Genomic DNA, 15,363 nt, shown 5'->3' with positions numbered 1-15,363 from the left:
GGTCACCACCACCACCATCATCATCACCCTGGTCACCACCGTCACCATCATCATCACCCTGGTCACCACCGTCACCATCATCATCATCCTGGTCACCACCACCACCATCATCATCACCCTGGTCACCACCACCACCATCATCATCACCCTGGTCACCACCGTCACCATCATCATGAATCACCATCAACTACAGCATTCGCTACAACAACAACACCTGGTACATACCTTGTAGTTTCCCTTGGTGTCAGAGAAGTATATGGTGGCCTTGGACTTGAAGTAGGCCATGACGCAGGCCGTCCCTTCCTTGTCATTGACGACGTAAGTACCGTCAGAGCGGGTGTACCCTACATCTGGGTGAGGGTACAACACTGGTTATATCATTACGTACACCAGCCTGACCCTCAACACACAGACAAACAAACATTCACCACATAACATCGTAAATCAGTTTAAAAATGATATCAGCTAAATGTCCACTTGTATGGCAGGCGATGATATATATCTCGCGTTGTTTGTTTACAAAACTTCTTCAGTAAAGCAAGGCTGTACTTCACTTGTGATGTGTGTGTGTGTGTGTGTGTGTGTGTGTGTGTGTGTGTGTGTGTGTGTGTGTGTGTTGAGTACGTACCCGTCTGAGCCAATGGTACTGGTAGCTCCTCATATTCCTCTTCACCATCCTCGCTGTACAGCTCATTATCCCCCTTTTCATATTCGTCATTGCCGCCGTCGTCAGCATCATCGTCATCATCGTCATCTTCAGGGTCATCATCTGGCCTGAGGACCTGCGGACGGCGTGGCGCGTTCCTCTTGCCAGCGATGTCAACAGCACGAGCCTCACTATCCAGGTCGCCTCCCTCCACCGCTGCTGCTGCTGCTGCTGCTGCTGCTACCACGGGTGTTCCTACTCGCTTCTGCTCAGCAGACAAGGACGGCGTCACGGGAACTTGCTGTGGTTTCGGTTGTGCATGGCTGAAGGGTCTCTGACTGACGTCCGATTCGTTGGTAATATTTTTGGCGATGAGCGTGAGGCTCGTAGCTCGAGCGACGACGGGTCGGGCGGTCGCTGCCGTGCACTCCGCAGCCAGCGCCGCTATCCCTGCCGGGTATAGGTCACACATTACGCACGTACCACACTGGTCACACAGGTCACACATTACGCACGTACCACACTGGTCACACAGGTTACACATTACGCACGTACCACACTGGTCACACAGGTCACACATTACGCATGTACCACACTGGTCACACAGGTCACACATTACGCATGTACCACACTGGTCACACAGGTCACACATTACACATGTACCACACTGGTCACACAGGTCACACATTACACATGTACCACACTGGTCACACAGGTCACACATTACGCACGTACCACACTGGTCACACAGGTCACACATTACGCATGTACCACACTGGTCACACAGGTCACACATTACACATGTACCACACTCGTCACACAGGTTACACATTACGCATGTACCACACTGGCCACACAGGTCACACATTACGCATGTACCACACTGGTCACACAGGTCACACATTACGCATGTACCACACTGGTCACACAGGTCACACATTACGCACGTACCACACTGGTCACACAGGTCACACATTACGCATGTACCACACTGGTCACACAGGTCACACATTACGCATGTACCACACTGGTCACACAGGTCACACATTACACATGTACCACACTGGTCACACAGGTCACACATTACACATGTACCACACTGGTCACATAGGTCACACATTACACATGTACTACACTGGTCACACAGGTCACACATTACACATGTACCACACTCGTCACACAGGTCACACATTACGCAAGTACCACACTGGTCACACAGGTTACACATTACGCACGTACCACACTGGTCACACAGGTCACACATTACGCATGTACCACACTGGTCACACAGGTCACACATTACGCATGTACCACACTGGTCACACAGGTCACACATTACGCACGTACCACACTGGTCACACAGGTCACACATTACGCATGTACCACACTGGTCACACAGGTCACACATTACACATGTACCACACTCGTCACACAGGTTACACATTACGCATGTACCACACTGGCCACACAGGTCACACATTACGCAATGTACCACACTGGTCACACAGGTTACACATTACGCATGTACCACACTGGTCACACAGGTTACACATTGCGCATGTACCACACTGGTCACACAGGTCACACATTACGCACGTACCACACTGGTCACACAGGTTACACATTACGCACGTACCACACTGGTCATACAGGTCACACATTACGCATGTACCACACTGGTCACACAGGTCACACATTACGCATGTACCACACTGTCACACAGGTCACACATTACGCACGTACCACACTGGTCACACAGGTCACCACATTACGCATGTACCACACTGGTCACACAGGTCACACATTACACATGTACCACACTCGTCACACAGGTTACACATTACGCATGTACCACACTGGCCACACAGGTCACACATTACGCATGTACCACACTGGTCACACAGGTTACACATTACGCATGTACCACACCGGTCACACAGGTTACACATTGCGCATGTACCACACTGGTCACACAGGTCACACATTACGCACGTACCACACTGGTCACACAGGTTACACATTACGCATGTATCACACTGGTCACACAGGTCACACATTACGCACGTACCACACTGGTCACACAGATCACACATTACGCATGTACCACACTGGCCACACAGGTCACACATTACGCACGTACCACCCTTGTCACACAGGTCACACATTACGCACGTACACCACTTGTCACACAGGTCACACATTAAGCACGCGCCAGATCACACACAGGTCACACATTGCACACTTGCCAGGTCACAGACGTCACATATCACACACTCGTTAGGATACACAGGTTGCACACTACACGCCTGCCAGGTCACAAGGGTCACACATGACAAATCTACAAGGAAACACAGGACACCTGTCAAAATAGGTCACACACTATCAACTTGACAGGTCAAAGGAACTACAACTTACACCTGCCAGATCACAAGGGTTACACACAAGACAGTTACCAGGTCACAGGGGTCACAAATCACACCTGTCAGGTCACAGGGTCACAAACCACACACCTGCCAAGTGATATGGGATATAATCCACACATCTGCTTCGACAGAAATCATCATGTGTAACTCATTAAGAGAAAGTTTAAACTAAACTTTGTCTGTAGTAGAAAAACAAAAGTTGCATTACTCGATTACCAAATATGACACAAGCTGAGAAGTTAATCTCAAACTGCAAGCTACTACTCACCTTCTGCTCTTTCTTCGTGAAGCTCAATTCATGGACTGTTTCTCCTATCACACAACCTTTTAAACTTTAAACGCAGGGGTTCTAGTGGGAGATGCTGACGAAGGCGGTACCGCTGGATTTCTTCCACTCTGTGAAGCTGATACATAACGAGGTTCTTTTACCTGTAAGTCTTCCTATTCCCTCAAGACAAAGTCTCCACAAAGTAGGTACGGCTCTGACGTAATGGGGGAGTGGGAGATGTAAACATTCTACTTCAGATGTAGAGGGTGTATGGGATCGATTGGCGCCACCTCCGCCAAGATCCACTAACTAGAACATGATCAGTAAAGACGTCCTGCAGCGTCCTCTATGTAATTTCCTTAAGCCTCGTACAAAGCGTACGGCCCCGCAGCTAACTAGTGGTTCTGCGGACGGCTGACAACATACATCCACTTGGCGCTTTGCTCACATTCTACAGAACTTCATCATTTTGAAGATCGATTTACAACCCAATAAAGCTCTATAGAAACTCAAGAAACCAAGAGGTAGATGTGTGCCATGAGTCTGCGTCCCTACTGTGACCGGCACAACGAAAAGTACAACAAAAGACTGAAATATCATGTTATTGTTGGTTATACGCTACGCTGTGGCCACTTGGCTGTCTTGTCCATTGCTTGATGGTAATGGAGGAAGGAAAGTAACGTGTCCTGGTCCGGATTACATATATGAAAACTTGTGTAATGACGACCATCACGTCCTTGCTCCACCTCGAACCACCACGAGTCACGTGATTTCGTTTTACGTTCGTAGATTATAACCAGACTGGTCCACTAACTGTCAAACAAGACCAACTGACATTACACTACAAGAAAAGAGGATCTGTACTTCCTACAGGATCATATGGATCTCAGGAAGTTCTGATGTCGACTGCTCAAGAATGTAGGTCCGCCGACACTACAATGACCAGATATCCAAGGCAAGGTAATGGATGTAACGTACTAATGTGGAGCTAGACTTCATTTCAAAACGTAATACAGAAAGAAATTGCTATAAGATCCAGATATATTACAGATTTTTTAAAAATCCGGTTCATAATCTATGGTTCTATATACTGGATACGTGCAGAAAAATCCTCAGTGTGTGGTTTGGTGAGCGACATCAGAGAGCAGTCAGTTGACCACACACTTGCAGACTCACGTTCATTTCTATCATCGTGTAGGTTTAATTCGAGTGCTCGTTCCTCACTCGATAACTAACTACCCAGTGGTCGATATTCTTACTGAATAAGACCACGTTCAATTCATCTTAACCACTGAGTTTAAGGTTATTCGTTCTGCAGAGGTTCCTAGCTTGATGAGACTTTGCTTGATGAGGCTCCTAGCATGATGAGACTCCTAGCTTGATGAAGCTCTTAGCTTGAAGAGGCTTCTGTTTTGATAAAGCTCTCAGCTTGGTGAGGCTCCTAGCATGATAAGGCTCCTAGCTTGATGAGGCTCCTAGCTTGATGAGGCTCCTAGCATGATTAGGCTCCTAGCTTGATGAGGCTCCTACTAGCATAATAAGGCTCCTGGCTTAATAAGGCTCCTAGCATGATAAGGCTTCTCACATGAAAAGAATCCTAGCTTGATAAGGCTTCTAGCTTGATGAGGTTCTTTGCTTGATGAGTCTTCTAGCTTGATAGGGCTCCCAGTTTGATGAGGCTCTTAGCTTGATAAGGCTCCTAGCTTGATGAAGCTTTTAGCTAAATAAGGTTTCTAGCTTGATGAGGCTCCCAGCTTGATGAGGATCCTAGCATGACGAGGCTACTATCTTGATATCTTGATGAGGCTCCTAGCATGATGAGGCCCCTAGCATGATGAGGTTTCTAGCATGATGAGGCCCCTAGCATGATAAGGTTCCTAGCATGATGAGGCCCCTAGCATGATGAGGTTCCTAGCATGATGAGGCCCCTAGCATGATGAGGTTCCTAGCATGATGAGGCCCCTAGCATGATGAGGTTCCTAGCATGATGAGGCCCCTAGCATGATGAGGTTCCTAGCATGATGAGGTTCCTAGCATGATGAGGCCCCTAGCATGATGAGGTTCCTAGCATGATGAGGCTCCTAGCATGATGAGGCCCCTAGCATGATGAGGCCCCTAGCATGATGAGGCCCCTAGCATGATGAGGTTCCTAGCATGATATGGCCCCTAGCATGATGAGGTTCCTAGCATGATGAGGCCCCTAGCATGATGAGGTTCCTAGCATGATGAGGCCCCTAGCATGATGAGGTTCCTAGCATGATGAGGCCCCTAGCATGATGAGGTTCCTAGCATGATGAGGCCCCTAGCATGATGAGGTTCCTAGCATGATGAGGCCCCTAGCATGATGAGGTTCCTAGCATGATGAGGTTCCTAGCATGATGAGGCCCCTAGCATGATGAGGTTCCTAGCATGATGAGGCTCCTAGCATGATGAGGACCCTAGCATGATGAGGCCCCTAGCATGATGAGGCCCCTAGCATGATGAGGCCCCTAGCATGATGAGGTTCCTAGCATGATGAGGCCCCTAGCATGATGAGGTTCCTAGCATGATGAGGCCCCTAGCATGATGAGGTTCCTAGCATGATGAGGTTCCTAGCATGATGAGGCCCCTAGCATGATGAGGTTCCTAGCATGATGAGGTTCCTAGCATGATGAGGTTCCTAGCATGATGAGGCCCCTAGCATGATGAGGTTCCTAGCCTGATGAGGCCCCTAGCATGATGAGGTTCCTAGCATGATGAGGCCCCTAGCATGATGAGGTTCCTAGCATGATGAGGCCCCTAGCATGATGAGGCCCCTAGCATGATGAGGTTCCTAGCATGATGAGGTTCCTAGCTTGATGAGGTTCCTAGCATAATGAGGCTCCTAGCATGATGAGGCTCCTTGCTTAACGAGGTTCTTTGATTGATGAGTCTTCTAGCTTAATAAGGCTCCTAGTTTGATGAGGCTCTTAGCATGATAAGACTCCTAGCTTGATGAAGCTCTCAGCTAGATGAGGTTTCTAGCTTGATAACGCTCCTAGCTTGCTGAGACCCCTAACTTGATGAGGATCCTATCATGATGAGGCTCCAATTTTGATGAGGCTCCTAGCATGATGAGGCTCGTATCTTGATAAGGCTTCTATCTTAATGAGGCTCCTAACATGATGAGGCTCTAGCTTGATGAGACTCCTAACTTGATGAGGCTCCTAGCATGATAAAGCTCCTAGCTTGGTGAGGCCCCTTACATCATAAGCTTCTTAGCTTAATGAGGCCCCTAGCATGATGAGGCTACAAGCATGATGAAGCTAAGTCTTAGCATGATAAGGCTACAAGCTTCATGAGGCTCCTAGCATGTAAGGTTCCAAGCTTCATGAGGATCCTAGCATGATAAGGATCCGTTTTGATGAGGATCCTATCTTGATAAGGCTCCTAGCTTGATGAGGCGCCTAGCATGATGAGGCTCCTAGCTTGATGAGGCTCCTAGCATGATGAGGCTCCTTGTCCAATGAGGTTCTTTGATTGATGAGTCTTCTAGCTTAATAGGGCTCCTAGTTTGATGAGGCTCTTAGCATGATAAGGCTCCTAGCTTGATGAAGCTCTTAGCTAGATGAGGTTTCTAGCTTGATAAGGCTCCTAGCTTGATGAAGCTCTTAGCTAGATAAGGTTTCTAGCTTGATAAGGCTCCTAGCTTGATGAGACTCCTAGCTTGATGTGGATCCTATCATGATGAGGCTCCAATTTTGATGAGGCTCCTTGCATGATGATGCTTGTATCTTGATAAAGCTCCTATTTTGATGAGGCTCCTAGCATGATGAGGCTCCTAGCTTGATGAGACTCCTAACTTGATGAGGCTCCTAGGATGCTAAAGCTCCTACCTTGGTGAGACCCCTAGCATCATAAGGCTCTTTGCTTATTGAGGCCCCTAGCATGATGAGGTTTGTGTACAAGCATGAAGCTCTTAGCATAAGATTACTAGCTTCATAAGGCTCCTAGAATAATAAGGCTACTAGTTTGATGGAGATCCTAGCATGATGAGGATCGTATCTTGATGAGGATCCTATGTTGAAGAGTCTCCTAGCTTGATGAGGCTCCTAGCATGATGAGGCTCCTAGTTTGATGAGACTCCACCCCACCATACATGAAATGGAACCCCCCTCCCCCCGCGAGCGCGCGAGGTAGCGCTAGGAAAAGACAGTAAAGGCCACTTTCGTTCACACTCAGTCTCTAGATGTCATGTGTAATGCACCGAAGCCACAGCTCTCTTTCCACATCTAGGCCCCACAGAACTTTCCATGGCTTACCCCCAGACGCTTCACATGCCCTGGTTCAATCCATTAACAGAACGTTGACCCCGGTATAACACATCGTTCCAATTCACTCTATTCCTTGCACGCCTCACTCAAAATCTTTTTCATTCCATCCTTCCACCTTTAATTTGGTCTTCCACATCTCGTTTCCTCCACCTCTGACACATATATCCTCTTGGTCAATCTTTCCTCACTCATTCTCTCCATGTGACCGAACCATTTCAATACACCCTCTTCTGCTCTCTCAACTACACTCTTTTTATTACCAAACATCTCTCTTAACCTTTCATTACTTACTCGATCAAACCACCTCACACCACATACTGTCCTCAAACATCTCATTTCCAACACATCCACCCTCCTCCGCACAACTCTATCCATAGCCTACGCCTCGCAACCATATAACATTGTTGGAGCCACTAATCCTTCAAACATACCCATATCCATTTAAACTTACCTCCCAATTTACTTGACCCTCAACCCCAGTGAACCTAATAACCTTGCTCTCAACTTTCTTCTTTCACACACTTTACCAAACTCAGTTACCAACTACTGCAGTTTCTCACCCGATTCAGCCAACAGCGCTGTACCAACGGCGAACAACAACTGACTCACTTCCCAAGCCCTCTCATTCACAACAAACTGCATACTTGCTCCTCTCTTCAAAACTCTTGCATTCACCTCCCTAACAACCCCATCCATAAACAAATTAAACAACCATGGAGACATCACGCACCCCTGCCGCAAATCGACATTCACTGGAAACAATCACTTTCCTCTCTTCCTACTTTTACACATGCCGTACATCCTCTATAAGAACTTCAGAGCTTCTAGCAACTTACCTTCCACACCACATACTCTTAATACCTTCCACAGAGCATCTTAATCAACTCTTATCATATGTCTTCTCCAGATCCATAAATGTTACATACAAATCTATTTGCTTTTCTAAATATTTCTCACATACATTCTTCAAAGCAAACACCTGATCCACAAATCCTCTCCCACTTCCGAAACCACGCTGCTCTTCCCCAATTTCATGCTTTGTACATGCTTTCACCCTCTCAGTCAATACCCTCCCATATAATTTCCAAGGAATACTCAAAACATATAACTCTGTAATTTGAACACTCACCTTTATCCCCTTTGCCTTTCTACAATGGCACTATACATGCATTCTGCCACTCCTCAGGCACTTCACCATGAACCATACATACACTGAATATCCTCACCAACCAGTCCCTTTTTTAATAGATTCCACCACAATATCATCCAAACCCGCTGCCTTCCCGGCTTTCATCTTCTGCAAAGCTTTCACTACCTCTTCTCTGTTTACCAAATCATTCTCCCTGACCCTCTCACTTCGCACACCACCTTGAGCTGAAACGCCCTATATCTGCCACTCTATCATCAAAGGCATTCAACAAACCTTCAAAATACTCACTCCATCTCCCTCTCACCTCACCACCACCTGTTATTGCCTGTCCATTTGCCCCCTTCACCGATGTTCCCATTTGTTCTCTTGTCTTACGCACTTTATTTACCTCCTTCCAAAGCATCTTTTTATTCTCCCTCAAATTTTATGATACTCTCACCCCAACCCTCATTTGCCCTCTTTTACACCTCTTGCACCTTTCTCTTGACCTCTTGCCTCTCTCTTTATATATCTCTCAGTCATTTGCACTATTTCCCTGCAAAAATCATCTAAATGCCTTTCTCTTCTCTTTCAATAACAATCTTACTTCTTCACCCCACCACTCACTACCCTTTCTAATCTACCCATCTCCCACCTTTCTCATACCCCAGGCATCTTTTGCGCAAGCCATCACTGCTTTCCTAAATACATCCCATTCCTATCTCACTTTCCTTTCGTTATTTGATCTCACCTTTTTCCATTCTGTATTCAATCTCTCCTGGTATTTCCACACACAAGTCTCCTTTCCAAGCTCACTCACTCTCACCACTCTCTTCACCCTAGCATTCTCTCTCTTTTCTGAAAAGCTCTACATATCTTCGCCTTCGCCTCCACAAGATAATGATCAGACATCCCTCCAGTTGCCCGTCTCAGCACATTAACATCCAAAAGTCTCTCTTTCACGTGCATTTCAATTAACATGTAATCCAATAACGCTCTCTGGCCATCTCGCCTTCTTACATACGTATATCTATGTATATCTCTCTTTTTTAAACCAGGTATTCCCAATCACCAGTTCTTTTTCAGCACATAAATCTACAAGCTCTTCGACATTTCCATTGACAACACTGAACACCCCCAAGTACACCAATTATACCTCAACTGCCACATTAATCACCTTTGCATCCCTGGGGATAGGGGAGAAAGAATACCTCCCAAGTATTCCCCGCATGTCGTAGAAGGCGACTAAAGGGGACGAGAGCGGGGGGCTAGAAACCCTCCCCTCCTTGTATTCTAACTCTCTAAACGGTGAAACAGAAGAAGGACTCATGCGGGAGTGCTCATCCTCCTCGAAGGCTCAGACTGGGGTGTCTAGATGTGTGTGGATGTAACCAAGATGAGAAATAAAGAGAGATAGGTAGTATGTTTGAGGAAAGGAACCTGGATGTTTTGACTCTGAGTGAAACGAAGCTCAAGGGTAAAGGAGTAGAGTGGTTTGGGAATATATTGGGAGTAAAGTCAGGGGTTAGTGAGAGGACAAGAGCAAAGAAAGGAGTAGCACTACTCCTGAAGCAGAAGTTTTGGGAGTATGTGATAGAATGTAAGAAAGCAACCTCTAGATTTATATATATGTATGGATGGAAAGAGATGGGTGATTATTGGTGCTTATGCATCTGGTCATGAGAAGAAAGATCATGAGAGGTAAGTGTTTTGGGAGCAGCTGAGTGAGTGTGTTATCAGCTTTGATGCACGAGACCGGGTTATAGTGATGGGCGATTTAAATGCGAAGGTGAGTAATGTGGCAGTTGAGGGTATAATTGGTGTACATGGGGTGTTCAGCGTTGTAAATGGAAATGGTGAAGAGCTTGTGGATTCGTGTGCTGAAAAAAGAGTGGTAATTAGGAATACCTAGTTTAAAAAGAGATATACATAAGTATACGTATGTGAGTAGGAGAGATAGTCAAAGGGCATTATTGGATTGTGTTTATTGATAGGCGTGCAAAAGAGAGACTTCTGGATGTTAATGTGCTCAGAGGGGTAGCTGGAGCTATGTCTGATCACTATCTTATGGAGGCGAAGGTGAGGATTTGTAGAGTTTTTTCAGAAAAGAAGAGAGAATGTTGGGAAGAAGAGAGTGGTGAGACTAATTGAGCTTGAAAAGGACACTTGTGTGAGGGGGTACCAGGAGAGATTTAGTGTATAATGGCAAAAGGTGAGAGCAAATGACGTGAGGGGAGTGGGTGAGGAATGAGATGTATTTAGGGAAGCAGTGATGACTTGCGCTAAAAGTGCATGTTGCATGAGAAAGGTGGAAAGTGGGGAAATCTGAAAGGATGGTGAGTGGTGGGATGGAGAAGTAAGGTTGTTAGTGAAAGAGAAAAGAGAGGCGTTTGGACGTTACTTGCAGGGAAGTAATGCAAATGACCGTGAGACGTGTAAAAGAAAGCGGTAGGAGGTAAAGAGAAAGGTGCAAGAGTTGAAAAAGAGGGCAAATGAGAGGTAGGGTGAGAGAGTATCATTAAATTTTTGGGAGAATAGAAAGATGTTTAGGAGGGAGGTAAATAACGCGTAAGACAAGAGAACAAATGGGAACATCGGTGAAGGGGCAAGTGGGGAAGTAATAACAGATAGTAATGACGTGAGAAGGAGATGGAGTAAGTATTTTGAAGGTTTGTTGAGTGTGTTTGAGTGGCAGATATAGGGTGTTTTAGTCGTGATGGTGTGCGAAGTGAGGAAAAATGGTTTGATAACCAGAGAAGAGGTAATGAAAGCTTTGCGCAAGATGGAAGCCGGCAAGGTGGCAGGTCTGGATAGTCTTGCAGTGGAATTTATTAAAAAAAGGGGTGACTGTGTTGTTGACTGGTTGGTGAGGATATTCATTGTATGTATGGATCATTGTGAAGTGCCTGAGGATTGGCGGAATGCATGCATAGTGCCATTGTACAAAGGGAAGGGGGATAAAGGAGAATTTTCAAATTACAGAGGCATACGTTGGTTGAGTATGGGAGGGTATTGATTAAAAGGGTAAAGGCATGTACAGAGCATCAGATTGGGGAAGAGCAGTGTGGTTTAAGAAGTAGGAGAGGATGTGTGGATCAAGTGGTTCCTTTGAAGAATGTATGTGAGAAATACTTAGAAAAACAGATAGATTTGTATGTAGCATTTATGGATCTGGAGAAGGCATACGATAGGGTTGATAGAGATGCTTTGTGGAAGGTATTAAGAGTATATAGTGTAAGAGGTAAGGTGCTAGAAGCAGTGAAAAGTTCTTACTAAGGATGTAAGGCATGTGTACGTGTAAGAAGAGAGGAAAGTGATTGATTTTCAGTGAATGTCGGTTTGAGGCAGGTGTGTGGAATGCCTCCATGGTTGTTTAAATTGTTTATGGAAGGGGTTGTTGGGAGGTGAATACAAGAGTTTTTAAGAGAGGGGCAAGTATGCAGTCTGTTGCGGATGAGAGGGTTTGGGAAGTGAGTCAGCTGTTGTTTGCTGATGATACATCGCTGGTGGCTGATTCGGATGAGAAACTGCAGAAGTTGGTGACTGAGTTTGGTAAAGTGTGTGAAAGAAGAAAGCTGAGAGTAAATGTGAATAAGAGCAATGTTATTAGGCTCAGTAGGGTTGAGGGATAAGTTAATTGGGAGGTAAGTCTGAATGGAGAAAAACTGGAGAAAGTGAAGTGTTTTAGATATCTGGGAGTGGATTCGGCAGCGGATGGAACCATGGAAGCGGAAGTGAGTCACAGGATGGGGGGAGGGCGCGAAGCTTCTGAGAGCGTTGAAGAATGTGTGGAAGGCAACAACGTTATCTCGGAGAGCAAAAATGGGTATGTTTGAAGGAATAGTGGTTCCATCAATGTTATATGATTGCAAGGCGTGGGTTATAGATAGGGTTGTGCGGATGAGGGTGGATGTGTTGGAAATGAAATGTCTGAGGACAATATGTGGTGTGAGGTGGCTTGATCGAGTAAGTAATGAAAGGGTAAGAGAGATGTGTTGTAATATAATGAGTGTGGTTGAGAGAGCAGAAGAGGGTGTATTGAAATGGTTTGGTCACATGGAGAGAATGAGTGAGGAAAGATTGATAAAGAGGATATATGTGTCAGAGGTGGAGGGAACGAGAAGTGGGGGACCAAATTGGAGGTGGAAAGATGGAGTGAAAAAGATTTTGAGCGATCGGGGCCTGAACATACAGGCGGGTGAGAGGAGTGTAAGGAATAGAGTGAATTGGAACGATGTGGTATCCCGGGGTCGATGTGCTGTCAATGGATCGAACCAGGGCATGTAAAGCGTCTGGGGTAAACCATGGAAAGGTCTGTGGGGCCTGGATGTGGAAAGGGAGCTGTGGTTTCGGTGCATTATACATGACATCTAGAAACTGAGTGTGAACGAATGTGGCTCTTTTTGTCTTATCATGGTGATATCTCGCTGGAGGGAGGTATGCAATTTCATGTCTAGCTGGGTGGCGACGAAAATGTATGAAGGCTGCAAGTATATTTTTTTTTTTTTTTTTGCTTTGTCGCTGTCTCCCGCGTTTGCGGGGTAGCGCAAGGAAACAGACGAAAGAAATGGCCCAACCCACCCCCATACACATGTATATACATACGTCCACACACGCAAATATACACACCTACACAGCTTTCCATGGTTTACCCCAGACGCTTCACATGCCCTGATTCAATCCACTGACAGCACGTCAACCCCGGTATACCACATCGCTCCAATTCACTCTATTCCTTGCCCTCCTTTCACCCTCCTGCATGTTCAGGCCCCGATCACACAAAATCTTTTTCACTCCATCTTTCCACCTCCAATTTGGTCTCCCTCTTCTCCTCGTTCCCTCCACCTCCGACACATATATCCTCTTGGTCAATCTTTCCTCACTCATTCTCTCCATGTGCCCAAACCATTTCAAAACACCCTCTTCTGCTCTCTCAACCACGCTCTTTTTATTTCCACACATCTCTCTTACCCTTACGTTACTTACTCGATCAAACCACCTCACACCACACATTGTCCTCAAACATCTCATTTCCAGCACATCCATCCTCCTGCGCACAACTCTATCCATAGCCCACGCCTCGCAACCATACAACATTGTTGGAACCACTATTCCTTCAAACATACCCATTTTTGCTTTCCGAGATAATGTTCTCGACTTCCACACATTCTTCAAGGCTCCCAGAATTTTCGCCCCCTCCCCCACCCTATGATCCACTTCCGCTTCCATGGTTCCATCCGCTGCCAGATCCACTCCCAGATATCTAAAACACTTCACTTCCTCCAGTTTTTCTCCATTCAAACTCACCTCCCAATTGACTTGACCCTCAACCCTACTGTACCTAATAACCTTGCTCTTATTCACATTTACTCTTAACTTTCTTCTTTCACACACTTTACCAAACTCAGTCACCAGCTTCTGGAGTTTCTCACATGAATCAGCCACCAGCGCTGTATCATCAGCGAACAACAACTGACTCACTTCCCAAGCTCTCTCATCCCCAACAGACTTCATACTTGCCCCTTTTTCCAAAACTCTTGCATTCACCTCCCTAACAACCCCATCCATAAACAAATTAAACAACCATGGAGACATCACACACCCCTGCCGCAAACCTACATTCACTGAGAACCAATCACTTTCCTCTCTTCCTACACGTACACATGCCTTACATCCTCGATAAAAACTTTTCACTGCTTCTAACAACTTGCCTCCCACACCATATATTCTTAATACCTTCCACAGAGCATCCCTATCAACTCTATCATATGCCTTCTCCAGATCCATAAATGCTACATACAAATCCATTTGCTTTTCTAAGTATTTCTCACATACATTCTTCAAAGCAAACACCTGATCCATACATCCTCTACCACTTCTGAAACCACACTGCTCTTCCCCAATCTGATGCTCTGTACATGCCTTCACCCTCTCAATCAATACCCTCCCATATAATTTACCAGGAATACTCAACAAACTTATACCTCTGTAATTTGAGCACTCACTCTTATCCCCTTTACCTTTGTACAATGGCACTATGCACGCATTCCGCCAATCCTCAGGCACCTCACCATGAGTCATACATACATTAAATAACCTTACCAACCAGTCAATAATACAGTCACCTCCTTTTTTAATAAATTCCACTGCAATACCATCCAAACCTGCTGCCTTGCCGACTTTCATCTTCCGCAAAGCTTTTACTACCTCTTCTCTGTTTACCAAATCATTTTCCCTAACCCTCTCACTTTGCACACCACCTCGACCAAAACACCCTATATCTGCCACTCTATCATCAAACACATTCAACAAACCTTCAAAATACTCACTCCATCTCCTTCTCACATCACCACTACTTGTTATCACCTCTCCATTTGCGCCCTTCACTGAAGTTTCCATTTGCTCCCTTGTCTTACGCACTTTATTTACCTCCTTCCAGAACATCTTTTTATTCTCCCTAAAATTTAATGATACTCTCTCACCCCAACTCTCATTTGCCCTTTTTTTCACCTCTTGCACCTTTCTCTTGACCTCCTGTCTCTTTCTTTTATACATCTCCCACTCAATTGCATTTTTTCCCTGCAAAAATCGTCCAAATGCCTCCC

The 15,363-nt window shown here is 45.7% G+C and overlaps 1 protein-coding gene across 2 annotated transcripts in view; it reads right to left on the bottom strand.

Annotated features, from left to right (window-relative positions):
• LOC139755473 (uncharacterized) overlaps positions 1-15,363 on the bottom strand; it is a 77,250-nt gene that overhangs the window by 47,154 nt on the left and 14,733 nt on the right. For both annotated transcript variants that reach the window (XM_071673811.1, XM_071673812.1), the window contains exons 2-3: positions 629-1,096; positions 226-350 (exon numbers count right to left, since the gene is read on the bottom strand). In XM_071673811.1, the coding sequence (XP_071529912.1) occupies positions 226-350; positions 629-1,096 (593 nt within the window). The remainder of the gene's footprint in view (positions 1-225; positions 351-628; positions 1,097-15,363) is intronic.

The sequence above is a fragment of the Panulirus ornatus genome, chromosome 19, assembly GCF_036320965.1.
Source record: "Panulirus ornatus isolate Po-2019 chromosome 19, ASM3632096v1, whole genome shotgun sequence".
In the NCBI taxonomy this organism is placed as follows: Eukaryota; Metazoa; Arthropoda; class Malacostraca; order Decapoda; family Palinuridae; genus Panulirus; species Panulirus ornatus.
This window is presented reverse-complemented; position numbering and strand designations above follow the sequence as displayed.